The following is a 19425-nucleotide window of genomic DNA, read 5'->3' as shown; positions in this document are numbered from 1 at the left end:
GTGTGGGTGTAGGATGGGGGAGTGGTGTGGGGAGCAAAATCCTAAGTGATTTAAAAGCCGCAGCTGCACAGTCATGGGAGATGCTAATGGCGCTGGCCCCTGCCTAACAGAACTGCCATAGTGGGAGGGTTGCTGGAAGAGAGCTGAGCTTCCCCGGCTCCTGGACATCTTTAAGCTTTGCATTTGAGATCGTCTAATACAGAGGTCTCGAACCTTTCTTTTTTTTTTTTTTTTTTTTTGCTGCAGAATCCTTTGTTCAGATGAAAGCTCCTGGGACCCCAATAGTTAAGCATATAGAAACACAGCTGCTCTAATGGAAAGGTGGGGTGATGCTCCCCCTCGGCCTTGCACTCTCACCAGAGGACTCCTGGTGTGGGGATTTAAAACCCACTGGGTGTGAGTCTGAAAGCTGGAGAAGCGGGGGTGGGGTGGGGATCGGGCATCTTCAGTCTCCTGACCTCCAGGGTCACAGCAAACCCCCAAGAGGAAAAGTGTGTGCCCGAGGTGCCTCCAGAACTGTGCTGTGCCTAGAGCCATCTTCCTGTTCTAGAGGGAGGGTCTCCAGCAGCGCCCCATAGGTGTTGCCCACAGGCCGTGATTCATGCAGCTCAGTGGATGGTGGATAGGGAATGAGCTCACAACTCAGGTCCTGGGCAGGGGTGGGTGGGGAAGTAATAGGCCAGGCTGGGCTCACAGGCTCATAAATCCCTGCCCCCCTCACCACCTCTTCCCCCACTCCCTCTCCAAGTGGCCTCTCATCCTCCGTGGGCAGAAATGTATTCCTGACAATTAATTAATCTGAGAGGACGGGCAGACAGGGAAGAGGAGGGCCGCCTTATCTGTGATTTATAACCTGGTGCTGAGACAGGCCAGGCTTCGCCTCTGGGCTCTGGACTTAGCACAGGGAGCAGAGACATGGATGGGGTTGCTGACTGGAGAGAGAGGGTTTTTAGCAGTAAAAATGACCCTGCAGCTCCCTGGGCCTAGGTGGGAGCACCTGGAGTGGTTCTCAGTTTATTCATTCCTCAAGTGAAATGGGAGATCCAGGTGGGGGAAGAGCAAGATGGGATTTGGAGGAGGAGACAGGGTAGCTGTGAGAACAGGTATGCCAAGGACTTTTCAAGATACAGACAGAATGTGGGGCAGTTGGGAAAGACCAGGTGATGCACCGTGTTTTAAGGCCCGTGTCAGCCCAGAAAGTGTAAGTGGGAGATACTCTTTTCTTTACATCAGAGGTCTGTAAACTATAGCCCGTGGTCAAATCCAGCCCACTCCGGGTTTTTATAAATAAAGTTTTACTGGAACGTATCCATGCCTGCCGCTGCATGTGTTGTCCATGGCTGCTTTTGAGCTACAATGGCAGAGTTGAGTAGTTGTGGTAGAGACTTTATGGCTGCAAAGCCTAAAATATTTACAGTCCGGCCATTTGCAGAAAGTTTGCTGACTCTTGCCGGAGGCTCTTCAGGATAGCATGATACATTCCTTAAAACTATGGTGGTATTATCCGGCAGCTGTTTGAAGATAGGATTAATATATTTGAAAGACAATGAAATCTGACTCTGATGTTCTAATAAATACTCCCTAAATGCTGCAGCACTTTCTGTGCCGTGAGCCGAGTTTAGAAATGGGATGACTCAGTAAAGAGAAACTTCAGGATTAACACCTTGGAAAGGTCTAAGTCCCAGGATCTTACATTGGATTTAACTCCATAGAAAGCAATGGTGAAAGTGAGACGATTGCAGTTCTGATGAGTCACGGTTCCCAGGAGGCCCAGGAAGGTCCAGAAGCAGTGGGAGGATAGGAAACGGTGCGTTTCTCCCCCTATCGTGGCTGAGACACACCCCCATCTGGACAAATATCCCAGAGTGTTTTATTTGGCTGTTCTTTTCATTTCTTTCTTGTATATTCTTGTGGGATGCAGTGGAGGAAGGACGTGAAGGTTTGGACTGAAGTAACATATATCGTGTGTACACAAGGTAAATCAGATAGGTACCCAGGTTCTGTGTAACAATGGCAGCATATAGGACATACCCATCATTTTCAAATTTAGGTTGCAGTTGTAACCAATTTTATCTTCATGCTGTGAAGCTTTCCTTCATCATTGCAGCTGAAAGTGATCTACCCTTTTTTTTTTTTGCGGTACGTGGGCCTCTCACTGTTGTGGCCTCTCTGGTTGAGGAGCACAGGCTCCGGACGCGCAGGCTCAGCGGCCATGGCTCACGGGCCCAGCCGCTCCGCGGCACGCGGGATCTTCCCGGACTGGGGCACGAACCCGTGTCCCCTGCATCGGCAGGCGGACTCTCAACCACTGCGCCACCAGGGAAGCCCGTGATCTACCCTTTTGAAGCAGGCGTGATAAAGTGAGGCTACCTACCGAAATGTGCCCCTCCTGCTACCCACGGCAGATATTTCTGATGGAGCACAGCGCTTTTTCCTGCCGAGCCCCTTGCAGTCTTAGAATTCTCCTCGCTGTGGAAGGCACTGCTAGTTGATCTGAGCAGCGTGCCAGGTGAAGCCTATTCGCCAAGCTTTTATGATCCTCATTGCCAGCACTCATTCTGTGTCATTCACACGGCCTCCTGTTGCAGTTATTTCTGTGCAGGTTTTCTCAGCCCGTTTCTATTTCATACTCCTTAAATATAGCATCTGCCATCGTTGTTATTTCTGGTCCTCTCTGTGTTTTAACTGAAGCTCCTTCAAGGCTAGGACCAGGACCACACACTTTGTATCCTACCCAGCACCAAGTGCAGTGCCTTGCACACTGCAGGTGTTCAGCAACAATTTGACCATGTTGACTGATCATGTGCACGGAGGCCTTGTGAGATCCCTGTGATGGTGGCTCCATGCTGGGGTGATGACCGAGGCAAGGATTGGATTGGTCCCTCTTCTAAGCCCCAGTGGAAGTTTGCAGGAGGCCTTGTAATTAGGAGGACAGGAGAACGAGGTTGACTTCACAGGCTGGAGGAAGACAGTTCAGTTCACTGCACAACTGTTACATGCCTACTGTGTGCCCAGAACTGATCTAGCAGTGGGAGGTACTAAGATGGATGTGACCCAGCTTCTGCCCTCCCAAGCTGACACTATGTGCCAGGGAGATAGTCGTCCTAGAAGACGGAAGAAAATGAAAAGGAATTCAAAGACCAGTAATGGGGCGCATGAGGGGTCCTGGGAAGGGTTCTGGGGTCTCACCTAGTTCTGCTTGCCCCATTTAGTTTCAGAAGAATCGACGAGACCAGGACGCCACCAAACACAAGCTCATGGAGATCGCCAATTACGTTGATAAGGTGAGACCAGGTGTGTCCTTGTGGGAAAGGTGCCAGCACCTTAGAGGAGCTGCAGGATAGGAGATCACACCTGACTTGCCTCTTGCTCGACTGGCTGCCCCACCAGCTTCTGGGAGGCAGTAGCGATGCAGCCGAAGCTCAGTGGTCACGACAAGACCGTCAACTGCATGGACCTAGCCAAGTAACTTGTCTTGTTTGGGTTGCTGTCTTGTTTTGCTTTTTAATTTACAAAATGAGGGGTTGATTTAAATCAGTAGCTTTGGATTGTTTTTGTTTTTCTGATGGAATCCTTTTTCCAATGTCTAATATAAAAGTCCAATGAAAACAGACTCCTCTAAGCTGAAGCAGGGGTGAGGACCCAGAGTGCTGTCCTCTGACCCCCTTCCCCTCATCCCTGCCTTAAAAGTTGAGGAGTGGGTTGTTTGGGGTCAATCTGTATAATCTCCATCTGTAAAACAGTTCTAAAATCATTTGGTTTTGTCTCTTAGAAAAGCCATGCAGTTGGTTAACTTTCCTAGGTCAGGCTCTTTTAAACAAGCTCTTAGGAAATACCCAGATTCTTGAATTTTACTAGAATAGGCTGGTCTGGGACTTGGAAATACTTTGTTTATATGAAAGAGTGCAAAATGCAGAAGAGGTAACCTAGAATGACAGTGGCCTCTTGATAGGCGAGTGGTAAATAGTTTTAAAAAGTAGATTTTAATGTTTGGGATCGCAGGTCTCTTGAGGATCTGATCACATTTATTGTACAATTTCAGGGCACTCACAAAACTTCTGAACCTTAACTCTGGGCTTGCTAGGGATTCCTGGATCCCAGGTCTCAAGGGGGAATATATATATATATATATATATATATATATATATATATATATATATATATATATATATATATATATATATATATATATATATTTTAATATTAGAGGATAAGGAAGAGAACAAATATTTTTAGGGATTGACAAGCAAATTTGGTAGTGTTCTGAAGTCATTGGATGGGCAGGTCTATGCCCTGTGTTTTTGCCGTAGATGACTCTGGAAACGCTGGTCAGTGTTTGATGCCTGGTGAAAGTCAAACACTGGCATTTCCTGGAAGGAAGGACTCCAGGGACACAGTCCAGTCCTCTCTCTAGCCTTCAATTCACTCAACAATAACATCTAAATGATCCCACAACCCAAACACTCAGCATCTGGGAAAACAAGAAAAGCTTGTTTCCCTGGGGGTAGACCCTGTTATCCTGCATGTGGCATCTATTGTTCTGGAGATGCTGCAGGTGGGAGACTTGGCTGGGTCTCCCCTATGTAGATTCTGCAGCTGGTCTGGGTGATAGAACCAGGGGTGCTGGTGAAAAGTGGAAGGAGAAGAGAGGCGTTAGCAAACCGCATCCTGGCTGGAAGGCCCCCAGCCTTGCCAGCTGGTGTGCTCTGTGAAGCAGTCTCGGTTCTCTCATCTGCAGCTGAGGTTAGTCACTCCTGGCTGGGGTTAGGGAAGGCAAACTCACTTCTCTGAGGCTTGCTGACCCGCCTACTTGAACTGAACTATTATGGAACTAAAACTGGAATGCACTGCACTAATCGGCTGAATCATGAACCCAATCAAAAATGTTTTTCCTTAACTGTGAAAAAAGCCAAGTTTAAGTCCTCAAAAAGCTCCCTAGTGAAGCAAGTTCAAATTGAAATCCAAACCCTTTATTTTCTGTAATGATTGACCTGGCACAAAACAGGAAAATCAAAATTTCCATTGAAATCAACGGATACTCTGCTGAATCTGGAGCCCGTTTACATCACAGTTTCTTGGGGGCAGGTTGATTCTCTGGATGTGTAAATATGGTAGCACTTCAGCAGTGTAGTGTCGTCATGAGTAGACTCTGATGTCTAATAATCCGGGCCTTAATCCTGGCTCTGCCAGCTTCCTGCTGAGACTTTGGCAAGTTACTGAACTTCTCTAGGCCTCAGTGCTTAATACATAGAAAGCACTTGATAAGCATTTGTGCTATGATTGTTATATTTACCTGGGGCGGTACCTGCCACTTTCGGATTAAGGTGGCATCTCCTGCTCACGTGACCCAGGTTTACCTGCAGTTTTTTTCTTTAAGTTGCTGTCTCAGTATTCTCTAGGGTAGAGGCCAGTCGAAGAATTCCTTGTACCTACGCCTTCCAGTACTTGGCTTTAAGGAAAACCCTCTTCCTGCTATGTGTGTGTGAGATGAAAGATACCGTGTCATGAAAGTTAGATGTAGCTCTAGCCTTAAGGAGCCCAAGGATCAAGGCTCGTTTATAGAATTTCAGGATCTCTGGGTTGGACAAAATCCTGAAGATTATCTGGGACCTTTGCGGCCTAAAGCTTGCAACCTGTTGATGGCATCCTTCACAAAACCCAAAAACCCCCAGTGATGGGGAAAGAAAATTTGAAAGTAAGCACATCTGTCTACATGTATTTCATTTATACCCATCTACTTCCAAAATGAGTCGGAGACGTCTTCCAATAAATCCATTAATATATCCACACAATGGAATACTAGTCAGCAATAAAAAGGAATGGCAGCCTGATACAGGCTACAAGACGGATGGATCTCAGAAACATGTTAAATGAAAGAAATAACAAAAGACCACATATTGTATAATTTCGTTTATAGAATATGTCTGGAAAAGGCAAATCTGTGGAGACAGAAAGTGGATTAGTGATTGCCCAGGTCTGCGGGTGAAAATGGGCAATGATGGTAAATGGACATAAGGGATCTTGTTGGTGTGATGAAAATAGTCTAAAATTGTATTATGGTGATCACTTTACAACTTGGTAAGTTTACTAAAACATATTGAGCTGTACACCTAAAATGGGTGGGTTCTGTGATATGTAAATTATACCTCAATAAAGTTGTTTTGAAAATCCATATACAAGAGAACTTTTTAGACCTGTATAAAAATGATAAGGGCCATAAAGGAATTGCAAGGGATAATTGTACCAGACACCTGGGCCCAAGGTCCTTATTACAGATGACAGCGTGGCTTAGCTCGCTTTGAAAGCTTTTTTCCTGTTTGAAGTGAAATGTCTTCCTGTCTTTTTTACCTATAGACTGAGCCCCACTTTAGGCTCATGTGCAAAAATGCTGATCCTTTCTCCACATGAGAACCCCGTGCATGTCTGAAAACAGCTCTGTGTCCTATCTCAGTCTTGGTTTCTCTAAGCTAAGTCACCCCAGCTCTGCCACCAGGGGCAGAGCCTCTCTTAGGATGTCGTGCCTGTCTCAGGATGTCCCCCTTCTGAGAAGGTGAAGAGCAACACCTGTTCCCTCCTCCCCTTGGAGGCGTGTATAGCAGAGAAATCTGGAATCTGTGCTCCGAGCGCTTGGGCTAGGAAGGGGCTCATCATCTCACATGGTGTTAACAGATGATGCTGTGACTCTTCTGTGTGTGTTTTCAGTTTTACCGATCCTTGAATATCCGGATTGCCCTCGTGGGCTTGGAAGTGTGGACTCACGGGAATATGTGTGAAGTTTCGGAGAACCCGTACTCTACCCTCTGGTCATTTCTTAGCTGGAGGCGCAAGCTGCTCGCCCGGAAGAGCCATGACAATGCACAGTTAATCACGTAAATAGCTTTTTCCATATGTGTTGCCTTGGCCTTGGCTGCAAAGCCCCTGCCTGCAGTGCGTGTGCTGTTCGTCCTTTTCTCCCCAGTGCTGAAGGTTGGCTGGACTAAGCCATCCTGACTCTCCAGTCCAGGTAACGAAGTGTTCCTCAGGCATGTGCTCCATACCCAGTATATCCAGGAAAATATTAAAAAGCCTGAGTCATAGCAATCCCAAGAAGTGTTTACAACCCAAATAAGAAAATTAGCCTTAGACATATTTAGTTGAGTCTCTGAAACAATTGGGTGTGTATTTGGGAAGTGAGTGACTGTGGTCATGGCTGCTTTGAAACAGACTTTCTAAGGGGCTCACCTTGATCTTCCTGGTGCTTTGTTCTAGAATGGGTGTTAATCACCCAAAGCAGGCACAGGAGAGGGGTCTCGGCTTGTCCTTCTTGTCATTCCCAGGGGCTCAGGGCCGACTACGAGATAGTCAAGTGGCAGATAGTGCAGGAATAGTGTGTTTGGGAGGAGGGAGACAGACATGGGGGGAGAGGGCGGTTGTGTTGGAGTTTGTTCAGTCCCCAGAGAGAAAAGAGCAGAAACTGATGGGAGTCATGGTGGCCCGTGACAGTCCCCCATGGTGATTATCTAGTATTTATTAGTGTTGACTTCCAAAGGTATTCTCAGGAAGTTACAACAGAAGGCACATACATAATAAAACCATTTTTTTTTCCTGTTTCCTAAATATCTCTGAAACAACAATCATTTAAACCTTTGTTTACTCTTTAAAAGAGACCGGGGAAATAGCTGTACCAATAACCCGAGTGCTTACTTCATGATGGCACATTTACCTAGGAAGAGTCTTTGGTTACCAAAACTTTGGCCTGATCTTTGAAAGCCTGGAGTTCTGCTTTGGGCAAGACCTTGAATCCAATTTCCAGTAGGACTTCTTTGGAGCCATGTGTGAGTTTATCAGATAACCAGTAGGGCGTCATAGAGCTTTGCATGTATTTTTTTGCAGAGTGTTTCTCTGAAGATAAATGTGCCTTGAATTCAACAAACATGTATTAAGCACCCACTATGTGTCTGATTCTATGCTAAGTTCTAATGACCCCAAAATAAATGAGATAGCCTTGACTCTCTAAGATATCATGCTCTAAGTAAGAAGACAAACACAGAGATATAAAAGCATGAGGTAATGAACTTCCATGTAGATGCTTTAAATAAATATCATGTTTGTGGCATGCACGAAAACACTGGTATTTTATTCACTCCTTTGCCCCTGCCCTGGATGCATACAGCTGAGAAAAGCGTGTATTAAACTGGGGGAATGTAGCTGGCTGTTGGCAGATTAGGAGCACAGTTGCAAAACAAAGGCAAAAACAGCTCATCCTTGCACCCAGCTGCACTTTGTGAGGCTCCTGATGGGACACATCTGTTTCCTTGGCCCCAGAGTGATGCAGGAATGAAGCATCAGCTCCCGCAGCTGCTGCCTTGACCGCCCCCCCCCCCATACACATACCACAGAGCCAGGGATATGGCAGGGCACCCTGGCAGCTGGCGGAAGTGGGCATGATTCACTTCAGCATCAGAACCTGTGCCACCCTTCCCTCATCCCCACCCTCTGACCTTTTCCTCTGCAGCAGGAATGGGATGCAGCTTTGCAAGCCCTGCCCATTTCCTTCCAGGGAATGGGGCTACGGGCATATTGTGGGAAGAAGTGACCTTTTGCTCTCTCTTCTGTTTCTCTGGAGCAGTGAGAGAGTAGGTGAGAGGAAGTGAGAGGTGTGGTGACCTGGAAGTTGTCCAGCTGGCCTAGAGTAGTGGGCTCTTGGGAATGATCTGGGAATGTCAGCAGGGCCAGGGAATGCCGTGATGGCCACCCACTCCTGGGCACATGGAAACAGCCCTCTCGGTCCCCACTCCAGTCACCCTCTCTCCTTCCCTCCTGCAGGGGCATGTCTTTCCACGGCACCACCATTGGCCTGGCCCCCCTCATGGCCATGTGCTCTGTGTACCAGTCTGGAGGGGTCAACATGGTGAGTCTCAGCCAATATTATTGATGCTGCAGAAGGCGGAGAATTGCCCCACAAGACAGGAGGTCATCTTCTAAAAAATAATTTTATATTAATTGCTGCAGGAAAAGAGAAGATTGGACATAAAGAAGGGCGGTTGTTTAAAATGAAGGCATTAAGTTCTACGAGGTGGAGGTACTCAGGGATGAATTTTCATTTATTGTAATGTATCCCCAGTTTTCAAGCTCAGGAGAACCTTGAAGCAATTACATTAATCATACATCACTAGATGTCTTATATGTTCCAGACCAGGGGCTCAGAGATTGTAAGATACAGAGATAAAATGGTTTTTTTTAAATCTGAAGTCTTGTGTTGTTCTGTATATCTTTATGGAACAAGAGCCTGTCTCAGAGTCACAGGAAATTACTGCCCTCTTTTGCAGTTCTCTCTGACTTTGTGAGAGTGTTTGGACTACTCATGTCTGACCTGTGAAGTAGACAGCAAGGAGGCTGCTGTCCATTTCTTTGTCCACCCCTCTATCCACCTGTATTTATTGACAGATGCAGCAGGGTAGTTAAGAGCACAGGCTTTAGCCACCGAGCCCGTACGCACAGCAATTGTATAATCAGTGGAGGGCTGTGAGGCTTGGCTAAAGAAGAGGCAGGCTGTAGCGGGGAGATGTCCTTGACCTGAACTGTCTCCCTGAGCAGGACCACTCTGAGAATGCCATTGGCGTGGCTGCCACCATGGCCCACGAGATGGGCCACAACTTCGGCATGAGCCATGATTCTGCGGATTGCTGCTCCGCCAGCGCGGCTGATGGTGGGTGCATCATGGCAGCCGCCACCGGGTGAGTCAAGCGGGAAGGTGAGGACGGGGAGGACGGCAGAGCACGAGAGGCCAGTGCGGCCCCTGCGTTGCTCCCGGCCCAGGGAGCCTCTGTTATACTAACGGGGGCATTGAAGAAAAAGGGGGTTTTGACCACAAAAGCCTTGGAAGAAGACCAAGAAAACAATCGTGTGGAAGGAGCACAGGTTTCTAGCAGGAAGTTTGGTGTGGTGTAACCTTAGATATACTTAATTTCTGTCTTGGGGTTCTTTAGCTATAAAATTGGCATAACCACGTGTGTCTTTTCCACTTCATGAATTTTTGCTGAGAACCCATTTATAACAGCCACAGTCCTCAGTCCCGCCATGTGAACGAAGTGTGATCAGTGCTGTTATGCCTCAGGCCAGATTGAACGTGCTGAGGTAGCCTCCAGAACAAGGAAAGGGAAGGAGAGCACACACACCCACACCCCCCCCGCCACCAGTGACTCCTCAGGGAATTTACAGGCTGCGTTTACCACAAGGAATAAGGATAAGGCAGCTCCATCTCCCTGTAGCTGTGAGGGGTCTTTAAACCAGAGCCTTTGAAAGAGAATTCTGGAGTTGCTTAAAAGTCAGTGCCTGGACTCAGCAGAGAACACTGGGTTCTTCCGGGACCCTAGTCACTCTTCAGAAGGCACCACGGTGGGAGCTTGTGTTCCTCCCACCCCAAACCATTAGGGTCTGCTTATGCTTCTTAGGGAATGGTGTGTCTCCAAGAAGAGATGCAGGGGCTTCCCTGGGGGCGCAGTGGTTAAGAATCCATCTGCCAGTGCAGGGGACACGGGTTTGAGCCCTGCTCTGGGGAGATCCCACATGCCACGCAGCAACTAAGCCCTTGCGCCACAACTACTGAGCCTGCGTTCTAGAGCCCGAGAGCCACAACTACTGAGTCCGTGTGCCACAACTACGGAAGTCCGTGCGCCTAGAGCCCGTGCTCTGCAACAAGAGAAGCCACCACAGTGAGAAGCCTGCGTACTGCTACGAAGAGTAGCCCCCGCTTGCCGCAACTAGAGAAAGCCTGCGTGCAGCAGTGAAGATCCAATGCAGCCTAAATAAATAAATAGATAGATAGATAGATAGGAGATGCAGCTTTCTTGGAGCTCCAGTGTCCATTGTTTTCTCCTCACTTCTCAGAGAAAGTGACACACAAAGGATGATGTTGACATGCAGGGGACAACTCCATGGGTCATGCTCAAACCCCTGTGAGCTCACCATTAAGTCCACCTCTTTCTCAATCTAAAAAGCATATTTGTAGACAAATGGTTGAGAGAGTTATATTAATTACTACTCCAATTTGTTTTTAAGCTGTTCACAAATTTTAGTAGTTTAACAATTATTAGTAACAAGTTCTTTGTGACATTCCTGACAACTGAAGAAAACCCTCCAGTGTTTACCCTTTAGTTGGTTTAGAGAATTGGGATCAGGATAACTTTTCCCTTATAGACCCAAATTGTGGTACTGACCTGCGCCAGAGAGTGTATGACTTTTGTCTCTTTTTCCCAATAGTGGGATCCAGGACCTTTCATATTCTTGTGATAATGACCATGTGTTTGTGAGTTAGCTGGTTGAGTTTGGAGTGCTGCCTGCATCCTTAGAACAGAGATCAGATCACTGGCCCAACAAAGAAATTAAACCCTTGAACTTGGCCTTTTTTGGCCTGGTCTTCTGTTCTAAGAAAATCTCCATCTAATATCAGCTTCAGGAAGAGTTTGGGTTGGCTGGAATTTTATTCAGCTCTAAGGCTCAAGAGACCTATTGTAACACACTAGTTATCCTTTATTTATTGCAACTCCTTCATGAAAACGGCTGAAATTGTTGCTTCAAATTCTCAAGTAAAGCCTCCATGGAGCGTGAGAAAGAAAAGCATTATGGGGTGGTTAATATTTCTTAATTCTTAGAATGTTAATGTACAGGTGATGTTCTAGGGGGGCAGAATATATGTGCATGGGACTATAGGGGTCTGAGTCCAGCTGGAATCAGCCTCATGGGCAGCAGGATTGATGCTGTTCTGGCTGCTTGATGCTCAGACTCCCAGCTAATTCCAACCCTGTTCTTCTCCCAGGCACCCCTTTCCCAGAGTGTTCAATAGATGCAACAGGAAGGAGCTGGACAGGTATCTGCAGTCAGGCGGAGGGATGTGTCTCTCCAACATGCCGGACACCAGGACGCTGTATGGAGGCCAGAGATGTGGAAATGGGTACCTGGAAGATGGGGAAGAATGTGACTGTGGAGAGGAGGAGGTAAGCTGTTGTGCTGGTGCTAGTGAGAGGGGAAGACTTTGCATTGGCTTCAAATCTCAAGGTTAAAGAGAATGCAAGCGAAAATTTAGTCATAGGCATTTCCTGCACACACGTGGCTATCAAAGACCCCATCACAAATAAGATGTGGGGAGTAAGCCTTGAATGGACCACGTCTGTAGACTCTCCCGGTTTGAAGTTGACATTGTTTATGTCCAGATTGTGAGCATCGGGTCTGCCCAGAAACCACAGTTTTTGCCAGTGAAGCCACAGGTGGCCTCCTTGGCCCTCCAGCTGTACTGAATTTATTCTGAAGGCCATGCAGCCAGATATATGAACTTGAACCTGGGCATTATGAGGATGCTTAAAATAACAAGCTCATGCTGTTTGGCCTGGAGAAGAGATGACTGAAAGGAAGGGGATGTAGGAAGTACTGGCAAGTCTGAAAGGGGCTTCTAGGAGGAAGAAGCAGCAGAACTCTTGGTGTACAAGCTCTTTGCTTCCTTATAATCTTCAGAATGAGAGTGGTGGGCGTACAGCATAGCTCTCTCACTTTTAACAGATGCTCGCTCTTCTGCAGAAAGCAGAACTGAATAGTTTCATATCTGTTTTTTGAAGGATGAAAATATGTACGTTAACATGCAAAATAATTTGTGGGAGAATGTGTGAGTATTCTATGTATTCAGAATAAACTATGTGGGTGAGATTGAGGGTCTGTATATGTGGGAAAAGACTATTTGATTTTATAATCTTCTCTATGGTTTGACTTTTTTTTTTTTTTTTTTTTTTTTTGCTGTATGTGGGCCTCTCACTGTTGTGGCCTCTCCCGTTGTGGAGCACAGGCTCCGGACGCACAGGCCCAGCGGCCATGGCCCACGGGCCCAGCCGCTCCGCGGCGTGTGGGATCTTCCCAGACCGGGGCACAAACCTGTGTCCCCCACATCGGCAGACGGACTCTCAACCACTGCGCCACCAGGGAAGCCCCTGACTTTTTTTTAGTGCCAGCACGTAACTTTCATAATAAAACAAGAACTAGTTAAAGGCTCACCATCCGCTCCACCATGAGTTCAGAGAAATCAGCCCAGACCCTTCAGAGAGTTGTATTATCACGGAGGGCCTGGTGGGGTTGAAGAGCAGCCTGTGAGTGGGCTTGGCCAGTTGGCTTACATTCAGAGGAGCTTCTCATTCAACAAATATTTACTGAGTATGTGGTACTATGTCATGTGCCAGGGATAGGAAAATAGATAGGCAGAAAAAATAGACATGGTCCCTGTCCTTATGGAGTGTATAGTCCAGTGGGGGAAACACACATTGACCAAATAATTGCAAAAATATATAAATACAACTGTGGTAAGTGCTAGGAGGGCCAATGGCATGATGCTAGGAGTATGTGTAATGTGAGGGGAACTGCCCTACTCAGGTGGGAGTGTGACCTCTGACCCCATAGCCGAAGGCTGAGGTAGGCGTTAGCGAGGAGCACAGGGAGGCCAAGGCACATTTCAGCTAGAGGAGGAACCGCGCCTTAGGGTGAGAAGAAACATGGTGTGCTAGAAGGGAAGGAACACAGGTCTCCCTGCAGCCCAGGGTGGTAGGAGATTCATGGAAAGAAAGTGCCCTTATTCCTTCTCTGAGGGGGAGACAGGTGGGTGAGTATCTGTAGTCAGGTGGTGGCATGTGTCTCTCCAACAAGCCAGACCTGGACAGTGATGGTTATGATATGGTTAATAAGCACAGAGTGGGCCCCAGGCAGACATGGCTTGAATTTGGCTGCAACACTTGCCAGGTATGTGCCTTAATCAGCCACTGGACTTGTCTGAGTTGCGGTTTCCCCTTGTGTGAAGTGGGCATAATTGTGCCTCCTAATCCTGCTGTGAGGGACCCATGGATGGGCCTGTCTCTATAGTAGGAGTGTGACAGGGACATTGGGAGTCACTGGGCATCTCATCATCTTTTTTTTTTTTTTTAGTTTTATTGGGGTAGAGTTGATTTACGATGCTGTGTTAGTTTCAGGTGTACAGCAAAGTGAATCAGTTATATGTTTACATATATCCAGTCTTTTTTAGATTCCTTTCCCATATAGGCTGTTACAGAGTATTGAGTAGAGTTCCCTGTGCTATACAGTAGGTTCTTGTTAGTTATCTATTTTATATATAGAGTAGTGTGTATATGTCAATCCCAATCTCCCTATTTATCCTACCCCTTACCCGCTGGTAACCATAAGTTTGTTTTCTACATCTGTAACTCTATTTCTGTTTTGTAGATAATCAGCATCTTTTTTAAAAAACTAATTAATTAATTATTTTTTGGGCTGCGTTCGGTCTTCGTTACTGCGCGCGGGCTTTCTCTAGTTGCGGCGAGTGGGCTCAGTCGTTGAGGTGCGTGGGCTTCTCATTGCAGTGTCTTCTCTTGTTGCAGAGCACAGGCTCTAGGCACGTGGGCATCAGTAGTTGCAGGATGCAGGCTCAGTAGTTGCAGCACGCAGGCCCTAGCATGTGCGGGCTTCAGTAGCTGCAGCGCATGGGCTCAGTAGTTGTGGCACGTGGGCTCTAGGGTGCGTGGGCTTCAGTAGTTGTGGTGTGTGGGCTCAGTAGTTGTGGCTCACGGGCTCTAGAGCGCAGGCTCAGTAGTTGTGGTGCATGGGCTTAGTTGCTCCACGGCATGTGAGGTCTTCCCAGACCAGGGCTTGAACCCATGTCCCCTGAATTGGCAGGCAGATTCTTAACCACTGCGCCACCAGGGGAGTCCCGTCATCTTTTTCCATCTCATGCTGTGTGTCAGCAAATCAGGACCCGTAGGGCAGGAAGGAAGAGAGGAGAGCATGGAACCCGTAGAGAAGGGTCCAGGCCAGCGAGGGTTGAGGAGGAGCAGCAGATGGCAAGAGAAGTCTGGGGAAGCAGGCCCGGGGGCTGACATAAATTGTTCAGGAGTTGTTCCAGCATGCCCTGACTCCTGATGGCCTCTTTTTGTCAGATAGTGAGGTTTAGGGACATGGGGGGCAGGAGGGGCAGCAGTAGAAGACATGGTCTCTGGATGCTGTGTTGGGGATGAGAAAAACAAATCACAGAATTTCCATATAATGGAATACTATGCTAAGAACCATGTTTTAGAAGAATCCATGATTACAAGGAGAAAAGGGCATATTATGTTAAGTTAAAAGCAGTATGGGGCTTCCCTGGTGGCGCAGCGGTTGAGAGTCCGCCTGCCAATGCAGGGGACACGGGTTCGTGCCCCGGTCCGGGAGGATCCCACATGCCACGGAGCGGCTGGGCCCGTGAGCCATGGCCGCTGAGCCTGCACGCTCCGCAACGGGAGGGGCCGCGACAGTGAGAGGCCCGTGTACTGCAAAAAAAAAAAAAAAGCAGTATGGATACTATGATTTTGTAAAATGAGTATATGTCTATGTACGTGTATAGGAAAGTGCTTAGAAAAATACAAAATGTAGTTGTGTCAAGTTGTGTGTTACTGATGATTATGCATATGTATGTTTTCTACGATGTATACGTCTTACCTTATGATAAAGCTGTAAAGTGATGTTTTGGTGGAGACTTCCCAGGGGCCTGTGGGGCAGGGTAGGGGGTAAAGGCCGTCACCCTGCCTAGTCCCCTGTCTCCCTGCCCTGCTGCCCCAGCTGCTCACGCCCCCTCCCACTGCCTCCCCAGGAATGTGATAACCCCTGCTGCAATGCCTCTAATTGCACCTTGAGAGAGGGGGCAGAGTGTGCCCATGGCTCCTGCTGTCACCGGTGTAAGGTAAGTGGCCCTTTCCTCCCTGCCCAGGGTTCTGACCTAACAGTCCAAGACTCTGCTGGGGGGTAATGGCCAGGATTCAGCCTCTATCCTGGGGAAGTGGTGGCATCAAAGTTCCAGAAACATGGAGCTAGAAAGGGCCCTTGAACAAAGTTTACTTTTTTCTATTATTGGGCCTCACTGAGTTCAGATCATCCCAGAGGGCTGTGTGTGCCTCCTGGAAGATGGGAGATTAAAAAAAGATAAGTGTCCAGAAAGAGTAGGCTTGATTTTATTTGGAGCTCATAATAATCTTCATCACAGTTTTGACTAACATTAATGAATTGCTTATTAGGTGCCAGGCATGGTACAGAGAATTTTATATATGTCATCTCATTCAATCCTTACAAAAGCCCCATGAGATGTGTATTAATAGCCTCAACTTAAGATGAGGAAACTGGGGCTCAGAAGGGATAAGTGGCTTCTCTAGGATCACACAGCCAGGAGGAGGCTGAACCAGGTTGACCTGACTCTGGAGCCCACTCTCTTAATATTGATGTGAAAGATCACATCATTTTTTACCACTAATATTACTATAGGTCTACAGTCTCTTATCTATAATTCTGAAATTTAGGAAGTTCTGAAAACTCAAAAAAATTTTTTTAACTTATTGGTGGCAAAATTTGACCTGAATTGACATGAGTCTAATTATAGTCTTAAAAAAAAATCACACTTAAAGTGAATATTATATTTCATTGCAGAAATATTAATGTGTGTGATTATAAAGTATAATCCTAGGCCTTGCTGGTGGGTTATGTAACATACATATGTAATGTGTGTATATCTATATACACATATGTATGTATATCTGTGTAGTGTCTGCTTTCTAAAATCTGTAAAGTCTGAAGCCCATCTGGTCCCAGGGTTTTGGATAGGATTGTGGACTGTGCTTCCACCTACCACTTGCTGAGGGCTCATTATGTTCCACATACTGTTCAAGTACTTTATTAGAACATTCCTTCTAGCATGACCTTCTAGCAATAACCACAAGAGGGTTATTACCCTCACGGGCGCATAAACATAGGTCTTACTGCTGGTTAAGGAGCTGGGATTTGAACCCAGGCAGGCTGGCTCCAGGGTGGGTCCTCTTCCCTTCCATCTTGCTCTCAGGTGGAGAGATGCATCCTGAGGCCACCCTTGAACTGAGACTGTCAGAAGGCTGCTCAGCTGGCCCATTCTTGCCTTCTGTCTTGGGAGGGCCTTGTGGGTGGCGTGGAGTCACCCGGGAGTGTGGAGGGGCGCTGCTCTCAGACGTAGCTCTCCTTGCCTGGCTCAGGGGAACTCCCACGCCATCTGGTTTGACTTTAGGATGCACCTGGCGTCCCCCAGGGAGGCTGTGCTAGCTGGGTCAGGTCCTCGAGTCTCAGGCTAACGCCTGAGAGTGAGTGTGGAGAGCGCCCATCTCCCAGTCCCAGGATATCAGCTTGGATCTTGAAAAGGAGTTCCTGGAGAGAAGTGTGTGGGAAAAGATGAGGCTTGGAGTCTGAGACCTTCAATTCAAGCCCTGTGTGTGATTTGGGGCAGCCTATTACCCATCTAAGCCTAGGTTCTTTATCTGTAAGATGGGAAGAGTACTAATAACTCTGACCACCCTGGGAGGCTGGAAGACTCAAGTGGAAACTCAGTGTTTACCAGTTGCCCAAGGTGTGCTATTGATCAGGTTATTTCACCTGCAGAATGAGGCCAATAGCAGTATACCTAGCTCATGGATATTGTGAGGATCTCATGCCTTGAGTATGTGTAACATACTTAGCCTGGCGCTTGGCTTAGTAATGGGGATGTATTATTGCCAGAGTGCTTTGTAAATTCGAAGCTGTATTAATGAAAAAAAAAAGACTTATGAATGCTACTCTGTGTGTGTGTGTATCTCTACATATATATTAGTGGGCTTGGCTCTTCTGCCACTTGCTAACCATGAGACTTTGGAGACATTATTTAACCTCTTTTGCCTCAGGTTCCGTAATCTGTAAAATAGGGATAATTATATTACATGGGACTGTCATGAAAACTAAATGAAGTAATATTTGTACTGCACTTAAGCAGGAGCTCCATAAAGTGGCTGTTATTACTAAAGCACTTAGTAAACTGTAAATTGTTGCATAAATATTATTTTTTACCTACTTCTTAAGACTGCTATGTAGAGTTTGCATTTGTGAAAACACCTCGAAACCCTAAGTCACCATTCATATTAGATGAATGATGGTGATTTGAGCTAATGAGGTCATCATGTAAGAAGCACTCCGAAATAATGGTAATGGGAAATTCTGTTCCACGAGAGTGATGCTCATGAGCCCTTGCTGGGAGGGTTGAGGGCAGGTGGCAGATTGACCTTTTTTTTCCCGCTCTCGTTCCTCGGCTCAGCTGCTGGCCCCTGGCACACTGTGCCGTGAGCAGGCGCGGCAGTGTGACCTCCCGGAGTTCTGCACGGGCAAGTCCCCCCATTGCCCCACCAACTTCTACCAGATGGACGGCACCCCCTGCGAGGGTGGCCAGGCCTACTGCTACAACGGCATGTGCCTTACCTACCAGGAGCAGTGCCAGCAGCTGTGGGGTCCTGGTAAGGCTCTCCTGGGGGGAATGGCCCTCCTCCCACCCCACTGCTTCCTAGCCAGCCTCCCCCTTCAGGCACTCTGAGTAGCTTAGAATCCTTGGCTTTAAAACAGCGTCTCCAGATATTACCTTTTTTCAATCCCCTTGCCTCAGGGTAGACTTCCAGGGAGAGGCAGAAGGCAGTGTTCTGCCTAGTTCCTTGATGCTTTAAATTCTCAGAGTGGGTGAGTGGGTAAGAATAATCCAACAGAAATGGCAGAGGATGGAGACAGAAAAGGAAATGCAAATGGCCTTAAGCTATAAGCAAATTATAACAACTACGGGATGGGATTTTTTTCATGTATCATATTGGCAAAGACTGAAGAATTAATATAATAAGGTAATAATAATAATACTATAACTGTAACAACAAGAACAATAATAATATAGTTGTGGAGGGTGTGGGAAAACAGGTAGGTACAAACCCAATGGAAGGCTGTTTGGAGATACCAGAATTTTAAGTGCACCTGTCATTGGGCTCATCCAAACTACTCCTTGGGGATGTATCCTACATTTGTACTTGCACATTTATGTGAAGAGAGATTTACAATGATATTCATTGCAGCATTGTTAGTGATACCAATAACAACCTATAAATCCTTCAGTAGGGACCAATTAAAGTAATTCTGGTACCTCCATACGTTGGGACACTATACAGCTGAATAAAAGGAGGCAGCTCTGTATGTACTGAATAAAAAAAAAAAACTCTCGCCATAAATTAAGTGAAAAATGCAAGATGCAGACCAGTGAATACCCTATGCTGCCACTCTTTATTAGATAGATTATCTCTAGAAGATACACAAGAATTGTATCTAGACGGTAGAGATAAAATTATCTTTAGAAGATACATTGTTAATTAAGATTGCTTCACCAGGTTGTAGGAAAGTAGGAACTGGAATGACTAGGTAGAAAAAACTGAAAGACATGCTTTATTCTTTAAAATGTTGTGCAGGTATTACCTTTAGTAAAAAACCTGAAATGGGACAGGGCTTCTTCAGTAGAGAGAAGGCTTAGCACACAAACCTCCCACGGATATAAAAACCTCAATAAGGTATAAAGAACTGATGTAAAACCTTTTT

At 46.7% G+C, this 19425-nt stretch overlaps 1 protein-coding gene across 2 annotated transcripts in view; it reads left to right on the top strand.

Moving 5' to 3' along the window:
- Positions 1 to 19425, top strand: part of ADAM19 (ADAM metallopeptidase domain 19) — a 93826-nt gene that overhangs the window by 51510 nt on the left and 22891 nt on the right. For both annotated transcript variants that reach the window (XM_060093722.1, XM_060093721.1), the window contains exons 8-14: positions 3213 to 3284; positions 6703 to 6869; positions 8806 to 8890; positions 9577 to 9716; positions 11798 to 11975; positions 15632 to 15721; positions 18119 to 18314. In XM_060093722.1, the coding sequence (XP_059949705.1) occupies positions 3213 to 3284; positions 6703 to 6869; positions 8806 to 8890; positions 9577 to 9716; positions 11798 to 11975; positions 15632 to 15721; positions 18119 to 18314 (928 nt within the window). The remainder of the gene's footprint in view (positions 1 to 3212; positions 3285 to 6702; positions 6870 to 8805; positions 8891 to 9576; positions 9717 to 11797; positions 11976 to 15631; positions 15722 to 18118; positions 18315 to 19425) is intronic.

Source organism: Mesoplodon densirostris, chromosome 3, assembly GCF_025265405.1.
Source record: "Mesoplodon densirostris isolate mMesDen1 chromosome 3, mMesDen1 primary haplotype, whole genome shotgun sequence".
Taxonomy (NCBI): domain Eukaryota; kingdom Metazoa; phylum Chordata; class Mammalia; order Artiodactyla; family Ziphiidae; genus Mesoplodon; species Mesoplodon densirostris.
This window is presented reverse-complemented; position numbering and strand designations above follow the sequence as displayed.